This window comes from Oncorhynchus kisutch, linkage group LG5 (genome assembly GCF_002021735.2).
Source record: "Oncorhynchus kisutch isolate 150728-3 linkage group LG5, Okis_V2, whole genome shotgun sequence".
NCBI lineage: Eukaryota > Metazoa > Chordata > Actinopteri > Salmoniformes > Salmonidae > Oncorhynchus > Oncorhynchus kisutch.
Window position 1 is genome coordinate 54,367,615 of NC_034178.2, and position 26,590 is coordinate 54,394,204.

The following is a 26,590-nucleotide window of genomic DNA, read 5'->3' on the forward strand; positions in this document are numbered from 1 at the left end:
TTCATGTCAGAATGCAACAGCGCTGGAAGGTTTGCAGGTATAGGGGTAGCTTAAGAAAGCGTTTGCACAACTCCAGGTAAGTAGGTTGAATAATTTAAAACCACTCTTACTTAAACTTAAAGGGGCAATCTGCAGCTGTTTCATCCATTTTTGGACTTCTGAATTACTTACAGTTGAAGTCGGAAGTTTACATACACCTTAGCCAAATACATTTAAACTCAGTTTCACAATTCCTGACATTTAATCAGAGTAAAAATGTATTGTCTTAGGATCTCAGTTAGGATCTCCAATTTATTTTAAGAATGTGAAATGTCAGAATAATAGTAGAGAGAATGATTTATTTCAGCTTTGATTGATTTCATCACATTCCCAGTGGGTAGCCTTCCACAAGCTTCCTACAATAGCTGGTGTAACTGAGTCAGGTTTGTAGGCCTCCTTGCTCACACATGCTTTTTCAGTTCTGCCCACACATTCTCCATGGTATTGAGGTCAGTGCTTTGTGATGGCCACTCCAATACCTTGACTTTGTTGTCCTTAAGTCATTTTGCCACAACTTTGGAAGTATGCTTGGGGTCATTGTCCATTTGGAAGACCCATTTGCGACCAAGCTTTAACTTCCTGACTAATGTCTTGAGATGTTGCTTCAATATATCCACATAATTTTCCTACCTCATGATGTCATCTATTTTGTGAAGTGCACCAGTCCCTCCTGCAGCAAAGCACCCCACAACATGATGCTGCCACCCCCGTGCTTCACGGTTGGGATGGTGTTCTTCAGCTTGCAAGCCTCCCCCTTTCTCCTCCCAACATAACGATGGTCATTATGGCCAAACAGTTATATTTTGTTTCATCAGACCATTTCTCCAAAAAGCACAATCTTTGTCCCCATGTGCAGTTGCAAACCATAGTCTGGCTTTTTTATGGCGGTTTTGGAGCAGTGGCTTCTTAATTACTGAGTGGCTTTTCAGATTATGTCGATATAAGACTTGTTTTACTGTGGATATAGATACTTTTGTACCTGTTTCCTCCAGCATCTTCACAAGGTTCTTTGCTGTTGTTCTGGGATTGATTTGCACTTTTCGCACCAAAGTACGTTCATCTCTAGGAGACAGAACGCGTCTCCTTCCTGAGCGGTATAATGGCTGCGTGGTCCCATGGTGTTTATACTTGCGTACTATTGTTTGTACAGATGCACAAGGTACCATCAGGCATTTGGAAATTGCTCCCAAGGATGAACCAGACTTGTGGAGGTCTACAATTGTTCTCTGAAGTCTTGGCTGATTTCTTTTGATTTCCCCATGATGTCAAGCAAAGAGGCACTGAGTTTGAAGGTAGGCCTTGAAATACATCCACAGGTACACTTTGATTGTATACAGGTGGACTTTATTTAATTATGAGAAGGTAATAGGTTGCACAAGATCTTATTTAGGGGCTTCATAGCAAAGGGGGTGAATACATATGCACGCCCCACTTTTCCGTTTTAAAATCTTTTGAATTTTTTTAAACAAGTCATTTTTTTTATTTCACTTCACCAATTTGGACTATTTTGTGTATGTCCATTACATGAAATCCAAATAAAAAGCTATTTAAATTACAGGTTGTAATGCAACACAATAGGAAAAACCTCAAGGGGGAATAATACTTTTGCAAGGCACTGTTGGCCTACTGTACCTTCCCAGTAGACTTCACTCCTTTCCAGACACAGAAGTAGCAGAGTATCCAGGCCAGCAGCAGACACAGAGCCAGCTCCCACCGCAGTCTACCAATCTGTTCTATCCCTGTTGATATGCTCAACACCCTGCGCCTGGAAACAGCACAGACACATGTGATTCTTAATCTCACTGGGTTCACATACACTTAATAAAAATACTACGTATCAAAAATGTAACCATGACTAATGTATATTTTGCTCCCTTCAAATGGTTGTAATTGTGTTGGTATAGCCCCGGCCTAGACCAATTTCTGTCTTGTTATGGATTAATAAAGTGTTCTAAGGATTAATTAAATCATTTGGATATGGAGCTAACTATCTCTCCAAAGTGGTCTGAACCAAACAATAATCCCTGAGAACAGACGTCACAAACAGGGTTGGGTTGGACACACTGCCTTCCCTTAACACTATTTTACAGACAGACATCTTGAGATGTTTTAGATATCATATTGAAAAGACAGAATAATGAAGAAACTGCAGTTGTGCAATTCCTAAAAATGTTCTGCCAGACACTAACTGTATGATAACTTCTGTACTTTTCAAGACTCATCTTCAATCAGCAGCTGCAGAAACTCCCAAAGTCAATACAGCTGTAAGGATTGAGTCCTATTGATTTGCCCTGATAAAGTATTATTTTGAACAAATACAAAACAGTATTTTAAACTGCTATGAGACTTTTGTGCTTTTAGGTTTAATTCGTTTAGAAGGATGTGTGTTGACATGATAGTTGGCAACAAGAGAGAAATAGTAACCATATAAATCTATCGTGTATACACAGACCTTTGTTGAGATATTTAATTAAAGATTACATGGTTAAATGGAAAACACATAACTTGTGAATTACTTGATCATGAGAAAAAGTTGGCACATGACTACACTTGATTATTATAAGAATCACAGTAGAGTGTACAGTAGCTATAAGAATCCATGTGGAGAGAGTAGTGTAGAAATAGAATCACTTAGAATATTACAATAAGTACTGTACATGACACTTACTCCCAGAACTCTGTCGCAGGTGAAGTTGCATTCACAGGGACTGTCCAGTTAGCTGACAGATTCCTCTTGTCAAATTCTACACAAGATTCTATGGGAGAAATACTTTTCATTAAAAATAAGACGAGTTTAATAGTTCAAGTAATATGTGTATACAGAATGTTTATTGTTCTTGCAAAGGCTGGAGATTATAATTTTGTTTTGTCAATAGACACCCCATTGTTTTAACCCAGGCATACAAAACATAATATAGGCTGGAAATGAAAACCTAAGTTTAGATATTGAGGCAAAACAATGTCTAATGCAGAGACAGCATGAGCAGCTCAGTGGGAGCTCAAACTTGGCTTAAAAATAGATCAGAACATATTGCGCCCTTTGAGAACTTGGGGAAACATTTAAGATTACAGTGGTAGTCTATATTATCACACACGTCCTGTAATGCGATCTAGTGGATCAGGGTAACATCATAAACTACAAACTTCCTCCCCCAGCCTTTTGTATCTGATACTTACAAGTGAAGTGGTAAAACAAGCTAATAATGACACTAACCTAATACAATCAAAACAAGCACCACTTGGTCTGTACTGGAACTAGATAGTGTTACGTGGAGTGGAAGAGGGAAATCCAAGACTCAGACGAGGAGACTGGGATGAAGTAACCAAGGTATTTATTGACAGGGGGAGATGGAGTGCAGGTCAGGGGAAGCTCAGGCGGGTTTCTGGAAACCAGGTGCGGAGGCAGGAGCGAGAGGGGTTGAGACAGGGTAAGCAGGTCCGGAGGGGAATCAAAGGGAGTAGTAGAGTGGGGAATCCAGGACAGATTAGACGTGGGACTGGCGACAGGGACCAGAGTCAGAGCGGGCAGAACTATAGCGGAGAGGAACAGGCACAACAGGATCTGAATAGTAACAAACAGCTAGAAATGTAGACCGACTGAGCAGAGGATTAGGATTTGGCAGCATGGAAGTGGCAGGGCTGAGTTTTTGTAGAGGTCTTGATTATGGAACAGGTTGCAGCTAGTGGGGATCTGCTCTGACTCCAGCACACCTGTCTCCGCCCACACAATCACACACACAGAGAGAGGGAGAGAGTACTGGTGGCGGCAGGTCAAGGAGACACAGGATGAGTGGTAGAGGGCATTGCAGGAGCAGATGTGACAGTACCAGCCCCTCTAAGACTGGGCAGACAGGTTTAATCAGGGATACATGGAAGGTAGGATGGATCCTGAGAGAGGCTGGGAGTTTCAGGCACACAGCAAAGGGGTTAATGACACAGTCAATTTCAAAGGGATCAATGAATCGGGGGGAAAGTTTCTTCAATGCAACCTTCAATGGCAGGTTCTTTGATGAGAGCCATACCTTTTGACCCGGGGATGTAGACTGGAGCTAAGGCCCTGCGAAGGTTGGCTTGGGACTGGGTCCTGTCGGACCACGAAGAAGGGCAGCCAAAACCTTCCTCCAGGTTGGGTGACAATGGCGCAGATGGTCCTGGACAGAGGGAACCGCAACCTCAACCTCTTGGGCGGGGAACAAGGGGAGTTGGTAACCCAGAGCACACACGAAGGGTGACATACCTGATGAGGCGTTGGTGAGGGTGTTGTGAGCATATTCAACCCAGGGTAGCTGAGCGCTCCAGGGGGAAGGGTTAGCAGAAGTTACGCAGTGTAGGGCATTCTCCATCTCTTGATTGGCCCGTTCGGTCTGGCCATTGGTCTGGGGGTGATATCCAGAAGAAAGACTGACATTGATACCAAGAGCTGAACAGAAGAATCTGCATAGCTGGGAAGTAAACTGGGGTCCTCTGTCGGAAACAATGTCAGTGGGGATGCCATGCAGACAAAACACACAGGGTACTAACAGGTCCGCAATCTCCCTGGAGGACGGGAGCTTGGAGAGGGGAATGAAGTGAGCCATTTTGGAAAACCTGTCAATAATGGTGAGGATGACGGAGTTACCGTTCGATGGGGGAAGGCCAGTGACGAAGTCCAGAGGGTGGAGCAGACCGGAAGTGGGTTTAGTGGAGATTTTGTTTCGGGCACAAACCAAACAGGCTGAGACAAACTCCCCGGACATCTCCCTCCATGGTGGGCCATCAAAAGTGCTGACGCAGGAACACGAGGCTCCGGTTCATACCAGGGTGACAGGTGAGGTGGGTAGAATGGCCCCACTGAAGAACATCAGAGCAAACACAATCTGGAACAAACAGAGCATTACTAGGACCGTTACCCGGGTCAGGCTGGTTCTGCTGAGCCTGGCGGATATGGGACTCGATCTCCAGGTGACGGTGGCAACAATGCAGGTGGATGGCACAATTGCTTCTGGCTCACTACCCATGTTGTCGGTGGTGAAATGGCAAGAGAGGACATCAGGCTTGGTATTCTTCGTACAGGGTAAATAAGTGAGCGTGAAATTGAATCTACCGAAGAACAAGGCCCACCTGGCTTGCCGGGAGTTCAGATGTTTGGCGGTCTGTATGTAGGACAGGTATTTATGGTCAGTCCACACGATGAAGGGGGTTACAGAGCCCTCCAGACTGACAGAGATTACGATCTGGCAGCGTGGAAGTGGTAGGGCTCAGTTTTGTAGAGGTCTTGATTATGGAACAGGTTGCAGCTGGTGGGGATCTGCTCTAACTCCAGCACGCCTGTCTCCGTCCACACAATCACACACACACACACACACACACAGAGAGAGAGGGGGGGGGGGTGGTACTGGGGGAGTGGCGGCAGGTCAAGGAGACACAGAATGAGCAGTAGAGGGCGTTGCAGGAGCAGATGTGACAGATAGTTGCTATTTATGTACTATATTTGGATGTAAGTAATGCAATGTATTGTAACCACATAATTGTTGAGTACATTTTATTAACAACTGAAAAAGGACTGTAAAGAATATATTTTCCTAGTGCAACAACCACATCTCTAGTGCACTCTACCCAAATCAGTATAATCACAGTACAAGTAGATAGGTCTACAGGCTTGGCAGTTTGACTTTTAAGCTTGGCAGCTATCTACTGAAAGATACAACAAGACGGCCTTCAAATGGAAAATTACCAAACAATCTGACAGTGAAATTTATAGAAGTGCGAAAGAACAACTGGCACAAGTCAGAATAGACTATATACAGTGCATTCGGGAAGTATTCAGACCCCTTTTCCAAAATTTTGTGACGTTACAGTCTTATTCTAAAATGTATTAAATATAAAATATATTTTTTGCCCCTCATTGATCTACATACAATACGCCATAATGACATAGCGAATGCAGGTTTTTTAGACATTTTTGCAAATGTGTTAAAAATATAAAACAGAAATACCTTATTTACATAAGTATTCAGACCCTTTGCTATGAGACTCGAAATTGAGCTCAGGTCCGTCCTGTTTCCATTGATCACCTGTGTTGAATTCAATTGATTGAACATGATTTGTAAAGGCACACACCTATCTATATAAGGTCCCACAGTTCACACTGCACGGCAGAGCCATGAGGTCAAAGGAATTATCCGTAGAGCTCCGAGACAGGATTGTGTCGAGGCACAGATCTGGGGAAGGGTACCAAAAAATGTCTGTCCCCAAGAACACGGTGGCCTCCATCATTCATAAATGGAAGAAGTTTGGAAACACCAGGACTCTTCCTAGAGATGGTCATCCGGCCAAACTGAGCAATCGGGGGAGAAGGGCCTTGGTCAGGGAGGTTACCAAGAACCCGATGGTCACTCTGACAGAGCTTCAGAGTTCCACTCTGGAGATGGGAGAACCTTCCAGAAGGACAAACATTTCTACAACACTCCACCAATCAGGCCTTTATGGTAGAGTGGCCAGGCGGAAAACACTCCTCAGTAAAAGACAAAAGAACAGCCCGCTTGGAGCTTGCCAAAGGGCACCTAAAGGACTCTCAGACCATGAGAAACAAGATTCTCTGGTCTGATGAAACCAATATTGAACTCTTTGGCCTCACTCTCCACTGGGATTCTCTGCCTCTAACCCTATTACAGGGGCTGAGTCACTAGCTTACTGGTGCTGTTCCATGCCATCCCTAGGAGGGGTGCGTCACTTGAGTGGGTTGAGTCACTGACGTGATCTTCCTGTCTGGGTTGGCACCCCCCCCTTTGGGTTGTGCCGTGGCGAAGATCTTTGTGGGCTATACTCGGCCTTGTCTCAGGATGGTAAGTTGGTGGTTGAAGATATCCCTCTAGTGGTGTGGGGGCTGTGCTTTGGCAAAGTGGGTGGGGTTATATCCTACCTGTTTGGCCCTGTCCTGGGGTATCGTCGGATGGGGCCACAGTGTCTCTCGACCCCTCCTGTCTTATCCTCCAGTATTTGTGCTGCAGTAGTTTATTTGTTGGGGGCTAGGGTCAGTCTGTTATATCTGGAGTATTTCACCTGTCTTATCCGGTGTCCTGTGTGCATTTAAGTATGCTCTCTCTAACTCTCTCTCTCTCTTTCTTTCTCTTTCTTTCTTTCTTTCTCTCTCGGAAGACCTGAGCCCTAGGACCATGCCTCAGGACTACCTGGCCTGATGACTCCTTGCTGTCCCGAATCCACCTAGCCGTGCTGCTGCTCCAGGTTCAACTGTTCTGCCTGCGGCTATGGCCTGTTCACCGGACGTGCTGACCTGTTCACCGGACGTGCTACCTGTCCCAGACCTGCTGTATTCAACTCTCTAGAGACAGCAGGAGCGGTAGAGATACTCTGAATGATCGGCTATGAAAAGCCAACTGACATTTACTCCTGAGGTGCTGACCTGTTGCACCCTCGACAACCGCTGTGATTAATATTATTTGACCCTGCTGGTCATCTAGGAACATTTGAACATCTTGGCCATGTTCTGTTATAATCTCAACCCGGCACAGTCAGAAGAGGACTGGCCACCCCTCATAGCCTGGTTCCTCTCTAGGTTTCTTCCTAGGTTCTGACATGTCTAAGGAGTTTTCCCTAGCCACCGTGCTTCTACATCTGCATTGCTTACTGTTTGGGGTTTTAGGCTGGGTTTCTGTACAGCACTTTGAGATATCAGCTGATGTAAGAAGGGCTTAATAAATACATTTGATTTGATTTGAATGCCAAGTGTCAGGTCTGGAGGAAACCTGGCACCATCCCTATGGTGATGCATGGTGGTGGCAGCATCATAGTGTGGGGATGTTTTTCAGCGGCAGGGACTGGGAGACTAGTCAGGATCGAGGGAAAGATAAACGGAGCAAAGTACAGAAAGATCCTTGAAAACCTGCTCCAGAGCGCTCAGGACCTCAGACTGGGGTAAATGTTCATCTTCCAACAGGACAATGACCCAAAGCACACAGCCAAGACAATGCTTCGGGACCAATGCTTCGGGACCAATCTCTGAATGTCCTTGAGTGGCCCAGCCAGAGCCCGGACTTGAACCCGATTGAACATCTCTGGAGAGACCTGAAAATAGTTGTGCAGCGACAGTCCCCATCCAACCTGACAGCGCTTCAGAGGTTCTGCAGAGATGAATGAGAGAAACTCTCCAAATACAGGTGTGCCAAGCTTGTACCGTCTTACCAAAGAAGACTCAAAGCTGTAATCGCTGCCAAAGGTGTAATCGCTGCTAAATTGGTACCCCAGGTAATCTTAGGTTTTATTACATACACTCGGGAGGAACTACTGGATATAAGAGTAACGTCAACTCACCATCATTACGACCAGGAATATGACTTTCCCGAAGCAGATCCTCTGTTTTGCCCACCACCCAGGACAATGGATCGGATCCCAGCCGGCGAACCAAAAAAACATCGCCGTAAAAGGGGCAGACGAAGCGGTGTTCTGGTCAGGCTCCGGAGACGGGCACATCGCGCACCACTCCCGAGCATACTACCTGCCAATGTCCACTCTCTTGACAACAAGGTTGATGAAATCCAAGCAAGCATACTCTTCCAGAGAGACATAAGAGACTGTAACATTCTTTGCTTCACGTAAACATGGCTCACTCGAGACACGCTATCGGAGTCGGTACAGCCAGCTGGTTTCTTCACGCATCGCATCGACAGAAACAAGCATCTTTCTGGTAAGAAGAGGGGCGGGGGGGTATGCCTTATGATTAATGAGACGTGGTGTGATCATAACAACATACAGGAACTCAAGTCCTTCTGTTCACCTGACTTAGAATTAATCACAATCAAATGTCGACCGCATTATCTACCAAGAGAATTCTCTTTGATTATAATCACAGCCACATATATTCCCCCCCAAGCAGACACAGATGGCCCTGAACAAACTTTATTTGACTCTATGTAAACTGGAAACCACATATCCTGAGGCTGCATTCATTGTAGTTGAGGATTTTAACAAGGCTAATCTGAAAACAAGACTCCCTACATTCTATCAGCATATCGATTGTGCTCCCAGGGCTGGTAAAACCCTGGATCATTGTTACTCTAACTTCCATGATGCATATAAGGCCCTCCCCCACCCTCCTTTTGGAAAAGCTGACCACGACTCCATTTTGTTGCTCCCAGCCTATAGACAGAGACTAAAACAGGAAGCACCAGTGCTCAGGTCTGTTCAACGCTGGTCCTACCAATCTGATTCCACGCTTCAAGATTGCTTCGATCATGTACCCACAGCAACTATTAAAACATTCCCAAACCAGAAACCGTGGATTGATGGCAGCATTCGCACGAAACTGAAAGCGCGAACCACTGCTTTTAACCAGAGCAAGGTGACCGGAAACATAACCGAATACAAACAGTGTAGCTATTCCCTGCACAAGGCAATCAAACAAGCTAAGCTTCAGTATAGAGACAAAGTAGAGTGGCAATTCAACGGCTCAGATACAAGAGGTATATGGCAGGTCTACAGTAAATCACGGATTACAAAAAGAAAACCAGCCCCGTCGCGGACCAGGATGTCTTGCTCCAAGACAGACTAAACAACTTCTTTGCTCGCTTTGAGGACAATACAGTGCCACTGACACGGTATAAAAACCTGTTTTTGCTTTGTCATTATAGGGTATTGTGTGTAGATTGAAAAAACTATTTCAACCATTTTAGAATAAGGCTGTAACGTAACAAAATGTGGGAAAAGTCAAGGGGTCTGAACACTTGAGTGAGGACCTAAGTGTGTAGGAAAGGGCCGACAGGAAAGGGGAGAAATCTGTCAATGTCTTCATTGAGTCCTGGATAGGTGAGGCTTTTGAGGGTATGGATCCAGTATGAAGTAGTTGTCAATGAATAAAGAGGCTGTCATTCACCCCGACTAATTCAGGTTGAGTTGAATACCAATGTGGCTATTTTTATGTTTTACTGGAGTTTACATTTGAAGGTCTGGTACCAGCAAAACCCCTTCAATGTGAAGGCCTATAGATCCTGTGTGGCTCAGTTGGTAGAGCGTGGTGCTTGAACGCAACGTTGTGGGTTCGATTCCTACGGGGAACCAGTATGAAAAAATAGGAACTCACTACTGCAAATCGCTCTGGAAAGGATTGTCTGCTAAATGACCAAAAAAAGACCTGTTCCTCTACTAGTGTGGCACACATAAACTATTCCTTCTGACCTAGTCCACCTTTCTACCCATTAATACAAACTACATTGAACACCTTCACTAAAAGGTGTCTTATGAGGTAGAACATTTAATGAACAGAAGAAACGCCAGCACAACTTGAACCCCCACAAAAATCCTTTGTTGCAGGATTACCTTCCTACATCCAGGACAGTCTTTATGCAGCAACATAGTCCATGATGAAGGCATTTAGGCTTTATAATGAGTCAAGACCTGGTGACCTGATGCCCCCTAGTGACTTTATTGTGCAACTCACTGTGGACCCTAAATAACAATGTCTTCCTGTTCCAGGACCAACTGTAAAGACAGGATAAGGGGATAGCTTTGAGAGCTTGCTTCGCACCAAATAACGCTAACTTGTTTTTAGGACTATGGGAGGACTGGTTTATATACTTTGCCACCAATACCTTTCAATACAAGATTGTCTGGTGGGGCCGGTACATTGATGTAGTGATTCTGTCTTCTCTGACTCTGAACAGAAACTGTTGGATTTCCATGCATAAAATAACTGAACCAATGAAAACCTGAAGCTGAGCTTGGAGTGTGATCAAACCAAGATCAACTTTCTTGACTGAAAAATCGCAAAGGACGACCAAAGCAACTTACACACTTATATCTACAGCATGGATCGGAACACCATACTGCATGAAGACAGTTTCCACCCCCTGTGGCTTTTCAACAACATTCCATTTGGACAATTAGACGCGTACAGTATGTGACATGCAGCAATGCTTTCAGCAGAGAGGGTACCAGCCTCAGGTGCTTACACAAGCTCATAACATAGCCCTGTCACTTGATAGAAATTAGCTGCTTTGTCACAAACGTAAACGAGAACAGGCTCAAAAGCCCTATTTTGTTACACGGTACAGTATGGAAGCAGTCCAAATTAGACAAATCATCAAAAGTAATTGGGACATCATCCATAGTGACCCCACATTATGTGAAATGTTAGTAAGGAGCTACCTACGTACTGGATGCATACCTTCAAAGGCCTCACCTATCCAGGATTTCCTTGTCACAGACTGACCAGGTGAATCCAGGTGAAAGCTATGATCCCTTATTGATGCCACTGGTTAAACCCACTTTAATCATTGTAGATGAAGAAAAGGAGACAGGTTAAAGATGGATTTTTAAGCCTTGAGACAATTGAGACATGGATTGTGTGTGTGTGCCATTCAGAAGGTGAATGGGCAAGACAAAAAATGTATTAGCCTTTGACCGGGGTATGGTAGTAGTTTTCAGGTGCAACAGTTTGAGTGTGTCAAGAACTGCAACATTGCTGGGTTTTTCATGCTCAACAGTTCCCTGTGTATATCAAGAATGGTCTACCACCAAAATGACATCCATCCATGGGCCAGCATCACTGTGGAATGCTTACGACACCATGCCCCAACGCAATATTAGGATGGTATTCCTAATGTTTTGTACACTCGGTGTAGATTTCTCCCCTTTCCTGTAGGCCTTTATATTTTACCTTTATGGTATGGCTCTCTGATTCAGAGGGGTTGAGTTAAATGCAGAAGACACATTTCAGTTGCGGAAGACACATTTCAGTTGCACAACTGACTAGATATCCCCCTTTCCCTTTATTAACTGTTATGAAATACACTACATGACCAAAAGCATGTGGACACCTACTCGTCAAACATCTCATTCCAAAATCATCTGCATTACTATGGAGTTGGTCGCCCCTTTGCTAGGGAAGCATGCTTTTGCGGCACAGTCGATAGCACGCCGGACCTCGGGCTCGAAGGTCGAGGGTTCGAGACCCGCTCCCTGCTGTTTCATTACAATACTGTAAATTAAAGATACACATTTTTGATAAGAGTATTATTAAAATGATTTATAATTTTAATAATACTCTTATCAAAAATGTGTATCTTTAATTTACAGTATTGCGCGAGGACGCGCTCTTTGAAAGGAGGGAGTAGTGTAACGACCCTGGGTTTATACTGTTTTAACCATGTTATGAGGCTATACAGTATTTGTTTACATTTACAATGTTTACAAACATTGGAGTAAAATAAGCTTATATTTTTGGTTCTCATGGAGTGTTACAGTTTAACTAAACTAAAAACAAAAAGCAAAAAAAAAGGGCTGACCATCCATGTGATCAAAATGACAGTTTAAGTCTATACAGTGTTGTTTACAAGGAGTAAAACAAGCTTATATTTGGGGTTCTATTAGAAAGAAAATGATAATCTCATGATGGATATATAAGTTATATTCTTCAAGAGTCAATGAGTATTTATCATTTAAAAGTGTATTCTTCATATTGACAAGGTAGAGGAATTTAGCGAAATAAGGTACAGTAGCTTTATTCACATCAGGGGAATATTGTTAAACAAGGTAGCTATAATCACAACAGGGAAATTTAGCAAAACAAGGTAGCTTTATTCACATCAGGGGAATTTAGCAAAACAAGGTAGCTTTATTCACATCAAGGGAATTTATCTGATTACGGTGCAACTCTACACGATTCAAGGTTGCTGCGTTCACGTCAGGGGAACATAGCAGGTGTGAAACTTAAGTGCACCTCCCTATAATTCAAGGTTGCTGCATTCACGTCAGGTGAACATAGCAGGGGTGAAACTTTGGTGTTACTCCATACGATATGACATGTGGCTCTGTACACGCCAGGGGAATGGAGCAGGAGTTAATGACTTTGTTGAAAATCCACATGACATGATTATTGCATTTCCATTTTGGTTTTTGTGTGTGGTGTACTTGCATTCAGTAGCATCTATGAATCACATGATTATGCATAGTATTGACGTAAAACAGAAGAACTAAGGATACCGATGTGAGATTCTCTCTGGTGTTTACAGTACAACAAGTGCTGTGAGATTAGGATATCAGGATTCAAGGATGCTGTGAGATTAGGATATCAGGACATGCTTAGACAAAGCAATTATAATTGTAGAACGAAGGATAGCAATACATAAGAAAATGAATGGCTGCAGCATTGCTGTTATAATGAGAACATGATGTATGGAATGCTAAACATACATTTAGGAAAGTGTGTATTCTTATTTTAAATGTATGTAGTTCTATCCTTGTGCTGTACTTGTCTATTAAAGGGAAACTTCAGGATTTTGGCAATGAGGCAATACTTCCCCAGAGTATATCAAGTCTCTGCATCCAGTATGAAGTAAGTTAGAGTTAGTTTCGCGAGCCAATGCTAACTAGCATTAGCACAATGACTGGAAGTCTATGGGTATCTGCTAGCCTTATTAACTGTTATTATCTGTGTTCTTAACTGCTATTACATATGTTATTAACCCTAAAGTAAGATTAGTTGTCGCTATTGGATCTTAATAAATAAAAATCAAATAAAAGGTTACCAACCAGCCACTGACGAAATACACGCCTGCAATTCTTACATCGTAGCGCAGTAGGAGAGAGTGGTTTAATCCCTATAGCATATTCAGAGATCGATTTATAGCCATTAATCTAAAATAATTCATAGGTTTTAAACAAAAAACACTTCTTGCTTGTCATAGATGGACAAGATTAATATGAGATGAAAGGCGAGTTCCCAACGAGTTCAGGAAGCCAAGCTAGGGCTGTCTGAAATTCACAGTGGTGGGGGCAGATGTTTTGATCAAGCGAGACCTTTAGAAAATATGCACATTTTCTTTAACACTAAACATACAACTATGCATTTTACAGTTATAAGTGTCACTCACCCAAGAGGGAATGTCATGACATAAAAAAGGTGAAATCTTAGTTAATGGTTTTATAATTTCTGTATACTATATTTAGAAAGCATAATTGTCATTTCAAGCCTTATTCATAGTTTTGTTGAATAGGAAAAAGTCATAGAAAATATGTCATATTTTCATATTAATATCATATTTCTACTGTTCCTCAAAAGTGACTACACCTCATCAATGTATAACTATTTTTACCAGAAAGGTGAGATTTGAACCTTTCTTGTAGTGTGCAGAATTACTTGTTTATGGTCCCCATGATAAATAATTACTTTCGGGGATTAGATTACATGTAGTTACATTTAAGAGGTTTTAAAGTCAATCCCTGCTACAACTAGATTCTGAAGTTTTACCTGTTTACCATCAAGGAAAAACTCTGGGCCCAAGGGGAATAAAAACTTTGCCCCCACTTCTGGGACCTGTGGCCACCTCTGCTCAAAAATATAAATACCAAATGATTTACCCTCCAGAATATGTCTCCCCACCAAGTTGAGTTGATAACCCATAGCATTCAAAGTCAAGAGTCAAAAGTTGAATATGGCAACGGCAGCCATATCAGCGGCCATCTTAGTTCACACCAGTATGTCAGATTAACTGAATCGCCAATTTCTCAGCCTCACAGTATCAGAGAAACACAAAACTTTGAATGAATAACAGACAAAGGTTTATGACAAGTTTTTGTGATTGTTATTGATCAAAAATAACTTAAAACATGAAAAGCATACATCACATTTGACTATAAAGGTGTGAAAAGGTTAATAAAATAAAAATGTTTTACTGCTTGACAGACAGTCTCTTCGCAATCATTACCAATTTGGAGTTGGCACTTTTAAGTATATAAACATGTTGCCACTTTTTAAGGCTCAGACACACCAATAGCTTTTGCCAACCGATAGTACTTAGCACCTCTGAACAGAGTGCCGGATGTAATTTGCAAAATGAGTGCAAACCGATTCCTCATATAGAATCGTACAAAAATGTTGGCAGCCAGACATCCATCAGCCGGTGGTCCCAAAAACAAACCACGCCGAACAAGCAGCAGACGAACATTAACATTAATGTTATTAACTATTAATACATTTATTTATTTTTATTATTATTATGTTTTCTTCTTGGGCCTCTATAACTATATCTATTGTTTTTATTTTTGTTGTTGTTGTGTGATTTGGATTAATCCTCTCTACCACACGGAACCCCACTAATCTACTGACGGAACGCAAGAGGTGGCTAACAACAGACCTCCATCCTATGCTAGCTTGCTACCGATGGCCTGGCTAGCTGTCTAAATCGCTGTGACCCCCAACCAACCTCTCCACTCACTGGACCCTTTTGATCACTCGACTAAGCATGCCTCTCCTTAATGTCAATATGTCTTGTCCATTGCTGTTCTGGTTAGTGTTTATTGGCTTATTTCACTGTAGAGCCTCTAGTCCTGCTCACTATACCTTATCCAACCTATTAGTTCCACCACCCACACATGCAATGACATCTCCTGATTTCAATGATGTTTCTAGAGACAATATCTCTCTCTTCATCACTCAATACCTAGGTTTACCTCCACTGTATTCACATCCTACCATACCTTTGTCTGTACATTATACCTTGATGCTATTTTATCGCCCCCAGAAACCTCCTTTTACTCTCTGTTCCAGACGTTCTAGACGACCAATTCTTATTGCTTTTAGCCGCACCCTTATTCTACTCCTCCTATGTTCCTCTGGCGATGTAGAGGTGAATCCAGGCCCTGCGTGCCTAGCTCCACTCCTATTCCCCAGGCGCTCTCTTTTGACGACTTCTGTAACCGTAATAGCCTTGGTTTCATGCATGTTAGCATTAGAAGCCTCCTCCCTAAGTTTGTTCTATTCACTGCTTTAGCACACTCTGCCAACCCGGATGTTCTAGCTGTGTCTGAATCCTGGCTTAGGAAGACCACCAAAAATTCTACAACATTTTCAGACAAGATAGAACTGCCAAAGGTGTTGCAATCTACTGCAAAGATAGCCTGCAGAGTTCTGTCCTACTATCCAGGTCTGTACCCAAACAATTTGAACTTCTACTTTTAAAAATCCACCTCTCTAAAAACAAGTCTCTCACCGTTGCCGCCTGCTATAGACCACCCTCTGCCCCCAGCTGTGCTCTGGACACCATATGTGAACTGATTGCCCCCCATCTATCTTCAGAGCTCGTGCTGCTAGGCGACCTAAACTGGAACATGCTTAACACCCCAGCCATCCTACAATCTAAACTTGATGCCCTCAATCTCACACAAATTATCAATGAACATACCAGGTACCTCCCCAAAGCCTTAAACACGGGCACCCTCATAGATATCATCCTAACCAACTTCCCCTCTAAATACACCTCTGCTGTCTTCAACCAAGATCTCAGCGATCACTGCCTCATTGCCTGCATCCGTAATGGGTCAGCGGTCAAACGACCTCCACTCATCACTGTAAAACGCTCCCTGAAACACTTCAGCGAGCAGGCCTTTCTAATCGACCTGGCCGGGGTATCCTGGAAGGATATTGATCTCATCCCGTCAGTAGAGGATGCCTGGATATTTTTTTTAAATGCCTTCCTAACCATCTTAAATAAACATGCCCCATTCAAGAAATGTAGAACCAGGAACAGATATAGCCCCTGGTTCTCCCCAGACCTGACTGCCCTTAACCAACACAAAAACATCCTATGGCGTTCTGCATTAGCATCGAACAGCCCCCGTGATATGCAGCTGTTCAGGGAAGCTAGAAACCATTATACACAGGCAGTTAGAAAAGCCAAGGCTAGCTTTTTCAAGCAGAAATTTGCTTCCTGCAACACTAACTCAAAAAAGTTCTGGGACACTGTAAAGTCCATGGAGAATAAGAACACCTCCTCCCAGCTGCCCACTGCACTGAAGATAGGAAACACTGTCACCACTGATAAATCCACCATAATTGAGAATTTCAATAAGCATTTTTCTACAGCTGGCCATGCTTTCCACCTGGCTACTCCTACCCCGGTCAACAGCACTGCACCCCCAACAGCAACTCGCCCAAGCCTTCCCCATTTCTCCTTCTCCCAAATCCATTCAGCTGATGTTCTGAAAGAGCTGCAAAATCTGGACCCCTACAAATCAGCCGGGCTAGACAATCTGGACCCTTTCTTTCTAAAATTACCTGCCGAAATTGTTGCCACCCCTATACTAGCCTGTTCAACCTCTCTTTTGTGTCGTCTGAGATTCCCAAAGATTGGAAAGCAGCTGCGGTCATCCCCCTCTTCAAAGGGGTGGACACTCTTGACCCAAACTGCTACAGACCTATATCTATCCTACCATGCCTTTCTAAGGTATTCGAAAGCCAAGTCAATAAACAGATTACCGACCATTTCGAATCTCACCATACCTTCTCTGCTATGCAATCTGGTTTCAGAGCTGGTCATGGGTGCACCTCAGCCACGCTCAAGGTCCTAAACGATATCTTAACCGCCATCGATAAGAAACATTACTGTGCAGCCGTATTCATTGATCTGGCCAAGGCTTTCGACTCTGTCAATCACCACATCCTCATCGGCAGACTCGACAGCCTTGGTTTCTCAAATGATTGCCTCGCCTGGTTCACCAACTACTTCTCTGATAGAGTTCAGTGTGTCAAATCGGAGGGTCTGCTGTCCGGACCTCTGGCAGTCTCTATGGGGGTGCCACAGGGTTCAATTCTTGGACCGACTCTCTTCTCTGTATACATCAATGAGGTCGCTCTTGCTGCTGGTGAGTCTCTGATCCACCTCTACGCAGACGACACCATTCTGTATACTTCCGGCCCTTCTTTGGACACTGTGTTAACAACCCTCCAGGCAAGCTTCAATGCCATACAACTCTCCTTCCGTGGCCTCCAATTGCTCTTAAATACAAGTAAAACTAAATGCATGCTCTTCAACCGATCGCTACCTGCACCTACCCGCCTGTCCAACATCACTACTCTGGACAGCTCTGACTTAGAATACGTGGACAACTACAAATACTTAGGTGTCTGGTTAGACTGTAAACTCTCCTTCCAGACCCATATCAAACATCTCCAATTGAAAGTTAAATCTAGAATTGGCTTCCTATTTCGCAACAAAGCATCCTTCACTCATGCTGCCAAACATACCCTTGTAAAACTGACCATCCTACCAATCCTCGACTTTGGCGATGTCATTTACAAAATAGCCTCGAATACCCTACTCAACAAATTGGATGCAGTCTATCACAGTGCAATCCGTTTTGTCACCAAATCCCATATATACTACCCACCATTGCGACCTGTACGCTCTCGTTGGCTGGCCCTCGCTTCATACTCGTCGCCAAACCCACTGGCTCCATGTCATCTACAAGACCCTGCTAGGTAAAGTCTCCCCTTATCTCAGCTCGCTGGTCACCATAGCATCTCCCACCTGTAGCACACGCTCCAGCAGGTATATCTCTCTAGTCACCCCCAAAACCAATTCTTTCTTTGGCCGCCTCTCCTTCCAGTTCTCTGCTGCCAATGACTGGAACGAACTACAAAAATCTCTGAAACTGGAAACACTTATCTCCCTCACTAGCTTTAAGCACCAACTGTCAGAGCAGCTCACAGATTACTGCACCTGTACATAGCCCACCTATAATTTAGCCCAAACAACTACCTCTTTCCCAACTGTATTTAATTAATGTATTTATTTTGCTCCTTTGCACCCCATTATTTTTATTTCTACTTTGCACATTCTTCCATTGCAAAACTACTATTCCAGTGTTTTACTTGCTATATTGTATTTACTTTGCCACCATGGCCTTTTTTGCCTTTACCTCCCTTCTCACCTAATTTGCTCACATTGTATATAGACTTGTTTATACTGTATTATTGACTGTATGTTTGTTTTACTCCATGTGTAACTCTGTGTCGTTGTATCTGTCAAACTGCTTTGCTTTATCTTGGCCAGGTCGCAATTGTAAATGAGAACTTGTTCTCAACTGGCCTACCTGGTTAAATAAAGGTAAAATAAAAACATTAACATGTTATTACTTGTGTTATCACCTGTTATTACCTGTCATTGCTTGTGTTTTTTTATTTTAATTTTATTTCACCTTTATTTAACCAGGTAGGCTAGTTGAGAACAAGTTCTCATTTGCAACTGCGACCTGGCCAAGATAAAGCATAGCAGTGTGAACAGACAACACAGAGTTACACATGGAGTAAACAATTAACAAGTCAATAACACAGTAGAAAAAAAAGGGGAGTCTATATACATTGTGTGCAAAAGGCATGAGGAGGTAGGCGAATAATTAAAATTTTGCAGATTAACACTGGAGTGATAAATGATCAGATGGACATGTACAGGTAGAGATATTGGTGTGCAAAAGAGCAGAAAAGTAAATAAATAAAAACAGTATGGGGATGAGGTAGGTGAAAATGGGTGAGCTATTTACCAATAGACTATGTACAGCTGCAGCGATCGGTTAGCTGCTCAGATAGCAGATGTTTGAAGTTGGTGAGGGAGATAAAAGTCTCCAAATTCAGCGATTTTTGCAATTCGTTCCAGTCACAGGCAGCAGAGTACTGGAACGAAAGGCGGCCAAATGAGGTGTTGGCTTTAGGGATGATCAGTGAGATACACCTGCTGGAGCGCGTGCTACGGATGGGTGTTGCCATCGTGACCAGTGAACTGAGATAAGGCAGAGCTTTACCTAGCATGGACTTGTAGATGACCTGGAGCCAGTGGGTCTGGCGACGAATATGTAGCGAGGGCCAGCCGACGAGAGCATACAAGTCGCAGTGGTGGGTGGTATAAGGTGCTTTAGTGACAAAACGGATGGCACTGTGATAAACTGCATCCAGTTTGCTGAGTAGAGTGTTGGAAGCAATTTTGTAGATGACATCGCCAAAGTCGAGGATCGGTAGGATAGTCAGTTTTACTAGGGTAAGTTTGGCGGCGTGAGTGAAGGAGGCTTTGTTGCGGAATAGAAAGCCGACTCTTGATTTGATTTTCGATTGGAGATGTTTGATATGAGTCTGGAAGGAGAGTTTACAGTCTAGCCAGACACCTAGGTACTTATAGATGTCCACATATTCAAGGTCGGAACCATCCAGGGTGGTGATGCTGGTCAGGCGTGCGGGTGCAGGCAGCGAACGGTTGAAAAGCATGCATTTGGTTTTACTAGCGTTTAAGAGCAGTTGGAGGCAACGGAAGGAGTGTTGTATAGCATTGAAGCTCGTTTGGAGGTTAGATAGCACAGTGTCCAAGGACGGGCCGGAAGTATATAGAATGGTGTCGTCTGCGTAGAGGTGGATCAGGGAATCGCCCGCAGCAAGAGCAACATCATTGATATATACAGAGAAAAGAGTCGGCCCGAGAATTGAACCCTGTGGCACCCCCATAGAGACTGCCAGAGGACCGGACAGCATGCCCTCCGATTTGACACACTGAACTCTGTCTGCAAAGTAATTGGTGAACCAGGCAAGGCAGTCATCCGAAAAACCGAGGCTACTGAGTCTGCCGATAAGAATATGGTGATTGACAGAGTCGAAAGCCTTGGCAAGGTCGATGAAGACAGTACTGTCTTTTATCGATGGCGGTGTAATTGACCTATTGTATATGTCAATATGCATATAATTGTAACTGCTATTGCCCATGTTACAAACTGTTATTACCTGTGTTATTGACTGTTATTACCCATGTAGCTGTTATTACCTGTGTTATTGACTGTTATTACCCATGTTACTGTTATTACCTGTATTCCATGGGTTTCTGCAGCTGGCCCATGGCACCTCGGCACTGAAGGAGGAGAACAAGTAGAAGAAGGCCCAGGCCTGGATGATGATGTATGACACTGCAGCATACGCAATGACCACCTGGGTGGCATAACCAATCCCTGGGGATAAACAAAACGAATGTAAATCTAAGTGCACTTAAATATAAATGTAAATGTACACAGTTTCCTGTTTGCAGGTTTTGTGTTTTCCACCCTGATGAGGTTGGCTTTGAGGGAATGTTGTTACGGCCGTGTATATCCCCCCTCAAGCCGATACCACGATACCACGACGGCCCTCAAGGAACTTCACTGGACTTTATGCAAACTGGAAACAATATATCCTCAAGTTGCAATTATTGTAGCTGGGGATTTTAACAAAGCAAAGTTGAGGAAAAGGCTGCCTAAATTCAATCAACATATTGACTGTAGTACTTTCACTGCTAAATCACTAGACCACTGTTACACCAACTTCCGGGATGCATACAAGGCCCTCTCCCGCCCTCCATTCGGCAAATCTGACCCGACTCCATTTTGCTCCACCTTTGCTATAGGCAGAAACTCAAACAGGAAGTACATGTGCTAAGGACTATTCAACGCTGGTCTGACCAACCGGAATCCACGCTTCAAGATGGTTTTGGACTGGGATATGTTCCGGGTAGCTTCTGAGAATAGTATTGACAAATATACTGAAACTGAATACTTATTTTCCACCATAATTTGCAAATAAATAAATAAAAAATCCTACAATGTGATTTTCTGGATTTTTTTTCTCATTTTGTCTGTCATAGTTGAAGTGTACCTATAATGAAAATTACAGGCCTCTCTCATCTTTTTAAGTGGGAGAACTTGCACAATTGGTGGCTGACTAAATACTTTTCCCCCCCACTGTATTGTGTGGAATATTTCCCCTTGGCGTCACCTGCTATTTACAAAACAAAATCCATCAGCACAGCACAGTACATACTGTACTATGAGGGTCCCTATAATGAAATGTTCTTGCAGCTATAAATATCCTACCATTATTTCTCTCTCTCTCTCACACACACACACACACACACACACACACACACACACACACACACACACACACACACACACACACACACACACACACACACACACACACACACACACACACACACACACACACACACACACACACACACACACACACACAGGGATTCTATATGAAATTCTATTCTTGCAGTAGTAACCTTCAAAGAGAGGGCAGAAGTGTCTCCAGCAGGTGATGCAGCCCTGCGAGGTGTACTGTCCCATGGCCGTCTCCAGGAGGAACATGGGGATCCCACAGGAGAGCAGGAACAGAACATAGGGAATCAGGAATGCACCTATGAGGAAGGTTACAAAGTGTTGTTATGCCTAACTTGATCCACATGACGAGTGGAGGATGCCCTTCATGCCAACCTCATAAAATGTTAATCACATGGTCTAGACCAGCAGTTCCCAAACTGTGGGGCCTAAAGGGCGCAAGTTTTTTTTTTCAACTTACTCCTGAAAGATGTAATAGTAGAATGCACAAGGCGCAATTTCAAAATTGAGTAGTGCATCATCAGTTTTCCTATTTATAACTTTTTAGAAATCTAGATTAACTAGCCCATGTCAGCTAAGGTCTTTTAGCTAGGTTTTGTAGCCCATTGATTTTCTTGTCATGTTTGAGTCACTCAAATATCACATGAACACACATAATACAATGCAAAATGTGAACAATTGCAGGAAATTTGCTTTAATAAACTCTGACCCCCTCTGGTGGCATTTGTTAAATGACACATAATATTGAATACTACCCTCATTAAGTACATTTCGGTCTCCAACTATAAGTCCTACAAACACATGTTTACTACAGTTAAAAAGGTAAGAACTGTGGGATTCAGATGAAGGTGGATGGGGGGGGGGTGTCCCGAAAAGAGATTTGAGCGAAGAAAATTATCTTGGGAGATAATACGGTCGGCATTTGATTGTGAGATATTCTAGGTGAACAAAAGGACTTGAGTTCCTGTATGTTATCACAATTACACAATGAGTCGTTAATCACGAAACACCCCTGCCCTTCTTCTTCCCGGAGAGATATTTATTCCTGTCGGCGCGATGAACTGAGAATCCAGATGGCTAGACCGATTCAGACAGTATATCCCGAGAGAGCCATGTTTCCGTGAAACAGAGTACAGTATGTTACAATCCCTGATGTCTCTCTGGAAAGCAACCCTTGACCTGAGCTCGTCAATTTTATTATCCATGAACATGTTATTTATGAACATTAGCAAGTAATATACTCGGGAGCGGTGGGTGGTGTGTGCGCCTCCTAAATCGGACTAGAATACCACTCCAATTACCGTCGTTGTTTTGGGTCGGCCTCTGGAATCAGTTCAATTGCCCTGGGTGATATGAACAAAGGATCCGCTTTGAGAAAGTCATATTCCTGGTCGTAATGCTGGTAGTTCTGGTGAGTTACCGCCGCTCTGATATCCAATAGGATATTTTAAACATGCAGGGCTTGTGCAATGTGCCATACCTGCATTTTTTGTCTACATATGAGGAGAAAGCTGAAGTCTCTACCTACCCACTGATATATCCTCATATGCTGGGTCCGACGGGAATAATCTGGTGGGAAGTGAGCTGGCAACCAGAGGGTTGCTGGTATCAATTCCTTCATGCCATTGTCTGCCGTTGTGCCCTTGAGCTATGCACCCCACACAATTGGGTTAAAAGCAGAAGCTAGTAAAGACCTTGTGTGCAATAAAGTGATCTTAATACTTGTTTCCCCTTTTACTGTTCACACCCCACACCTATTTAATGCATTCAATGTAGGTATCGGTATCAAACATTTCCTATCAAGCCATACCAGAGGAGATCAAATGTTGCTTCAATTTCACAAGCTATACAAATTTTACAAGCTCAGGTAACACAAGGTACCCTTAATCCTTAACCTACAATTTCCTCGCCCCCATGGAAATCGAATGAACATAATACAAAAATCCCTATCAAAATCCGTCTGTTCAAGCTAGAGATATGTTTTTTTTTTGCATGGGCTGCGTCTCAATCCATCACATCCGCAAATATCATCCTTCCAGTGAAAAAGTGGCAGAACTGGAGCAGTGTTTGTCAGACCATGAGACGTCCCCGAAAATTGGTATTTTCACAAAAACATTTAAAGATGAGACTCTCACGAACTTGATGGTTTTCTCCATTTTGCTCTAGGACGCCCACAAGCCACAAGATTTCTCTGAAGGTCCCTGGTACCAGTTTTAAAAATGTATGGAATTATATATGGAGATATTGTAGTTTAGTGCCTAAAATAAGGAGATAAATACATGTAAAAAACAATTCTAATAGTTTCCTGGTCTTTCTTATATCTCTCAGATATAAGACAGACACTTCAGAACAAACTTCCTTTAGATTTTTGGGGGGGCTATCTGTTGTTTCATGTAGTGAATCCGTTATTCAATGTGTTTCTATTGGCTAATACCAGTAATGGCAAATTCAATGTTTCCTCCACAAATTTTTGTACATATTTTTTATACTTTAAGGGGTCTTAAAATTCCAAATCAAATAGCTAAATGATCTTTAGTATGACCATCTTAAAACAATTACATATGTTAGATTAGAACCTCCGTCCCCTGGCTTAGACAGGGCTTCTATAGGGTTAAAGGGTTTGCAAGACATTTAATCATTAGTTAATTAATATGTAGTTTATAAACAGTTATAACTCCCTTAAAAGGTACCTTAATGTAAAGTGTCACCAACTACACCCACTACGATCATAATGAAACCTGTGGGGAAAGACAGTACAGTACCTTACAACAATATCAAGTCCAATATTAATCCAGATAAACATAAATAATAAGAATAGCAAGGTTATTCTTTCCCATGGTGTTGACATGGCAATCAAGTTCACTTAGTCCATGACCCTAGTGTAAATGCAGTAGTAGTGTTCAGACAAAGTGTGCAGTTGTCTCGAGCGTGTGGTAGCGTCCCTTACCTCCTCCATTTTTGTAACACAGATATGGGAACCTCCACAAGTTCCCCAGCCCCACCAAGGTGCCTGCCACGGCCAAGAGGAACTCTAGCTTGTTGGCCCACTGGCCACGGTCTAGCAGCAACTGGCTCTTCTTTTGGCCCTTCACCAGACTGATGTCCTGGGCAGGCAGGTTATGACTGTGATCCTTTGGGAAATTTCTAGTCATGGTCACCAGCACACAGCAGTCTTTGGGTTAATAAAATTATACCGAAACCTTGTTTATTTAGGTGTTTGTTAAAAATCATAAAGACAAGCACCAATTTTGATAAATGTTCTCATTGCTTAATTTCCAATTAAATAGCCTATCACTCACTCTGTACGTTCTGAACCTAATCACTCACTCTGTACTTTCTGAACCTAGTGAACCACAACACCCCACCTCTTTAAAGTGATTTGGTGCCAATAGGCGTTCCGTCATCTGCAAGGAGTTGGGCATAGATAATGCTGTATCTTCAGGTTGCGCACAGAGATACCTTTGTCCCGTGGTATTCTCACAAGTGTCTGAGGAAGTTCTAATTTTGCATCCATTGTTCACCCAGTGTGTAACAGCCTAAAACTACTCAGCTGATCCTTACTTGGCACCAGTAGTAAGCTTCATTAATTTGCCCATGTAGGATTACCAACAGTGGAAATTTTTCTCAATTTCAGGTTAAAATGTATGGCTATATAGCACAATTACCTGACAATACTAAACCATTTGGATACTGTAGAGTGAAATATGCAGAACAAACATAATAACGTACTTACCCCTCCATTACCATTGTCTCCTCCCCCATCCTCGCAGTGGTCTGGGTCTGTGCTGTAACGGCAGACTGATCAGTATTCCCCTCAGACAGCATGCTCCTAAGCTGCTGCATACCCAGAACAAAGCAGAGATGTCATGAGTAGCCTAGACCAACAATCACAACAAACTAGTCAAACAATTCATTCTTAGTAACTACCCTTCACAACTTTCATCATAATCTTCATGCATTGCCTTGAGAATAGGGGGATGGAGGAGGCTGAAAAAAGTATAGCACAAATAAACGGATAGCCAGTCAGCCAGTCAGGCCTGTTGTATGAGCTTGTTATTGTGGTAAGAGCTGCTACAGAGGAAAACAACACAGAATAATTTCCTGGGAGTACTTTTCCACTGGGACCGAGCTGTTGGGGTCATTGAGATTGGCAAAGTCGCTAACAACTAAACCAGATAAGCTGAGCTGTCTCTGGTATGTCAGAGCTGGTCATTAGGCTTTGGTTATTTGGTAATCGGGAAATGCTGATCATGGACCACTTATTATGTTGTTATTTAAACATATTTAGTCAACAATCCCTTCTCTCCCTATTATATCTTTGTAAAACAAGAAACTTATCTGTGTTTTATTAAGATGTACAGTATACATAACACATTTTAATTGAATACATTACTGCAGTTTTTGTTTGTGTCAAGGTACAATTTTTTCAAGCAGCGGTTCTCAGTTGGCAAAATTATTTTGAAATGCCATTCATTCACAGAAAATTAAGGTGCAGGTGTAAACTTTTGACTATGTTACTGAGTTGGCCTGGTTAAGTATCCACCATAGTTGCTGGAACCAGTCTGAACAGAACAATGTGAAAAGAAAATATGTGAGCCAGCATAGTACAGTTTGGGTTGGCCCTATAGTGTGAATCAGACATACATGTACTGTATGTTCACCAGCTTGTGTCATCAACATTTAACCCACTAGTTTGTAAACAAACTGGATGAACTTCTCAGATGCTACCCAACCCTGGGATTAACACTGCAGAGAACTATTAAAGCTAAACATTACATATCATACATAATGTAGTTCAAAGGTGCACTCTAAACACAAAAAAGGTTCCTGGAGTATCCTTCCGGGGTTGTTCAAATTGAAACTGTGG

The 26,590-nt window shown here is 42.9% G+C and overlaps 1 protein-coding gene across 2 annotated transcripts in view; it reads right to left on the reverse strand.

Moving 5' to 3' along the window:
* The window catches only part of LOC109891259 (sodium- and chloride-dependent GABA transporter 2), a 33,972-nt gene extending 8,411 nt beyond the window's left edge, over positions 1-25,561 (reverse strand). Inside the window, exons 1-7 of one of the 2 annotated variants that reach the window (XM_020483664.2) lie at positions 25,457-25,558; positions 24,671-24,867; positions 24,414-24,461; positions 21,888-22,022; positions 20,653-20,793; positions 2,708-2,795; positions 1,672-1,804 (exon numbers count right to left, since the gene is read on the reverse strand). In XM_020483664.2, coding sequence (XP_020339253.1) covers positions 1,672-1,804; positions 2,708-2,795; positions 20,653-20,793; positions 21,888-21,972 — 447 coding nt within the window. In that variant the 5' untranslated portion in view covers positions 21,973-22,022; positions 24,414-24,461; positions 24,671-24,867; positions 25,457-25,558. Of the gene's footprint in view, positions 1-1,671; positions 1,805-2,707; positions 2,796-20,652; positions 20,794-21,887; positions 22,023-24,413; positions 24,462-24,670; positions 24,868-25,456 lie in introns of both variants that reach the window. The other variant, XM_020483663.2, reaches the window with a different exon arrangement.
* Positions 25,562-26,590: the final 1,029 nt, after the last annotated feature.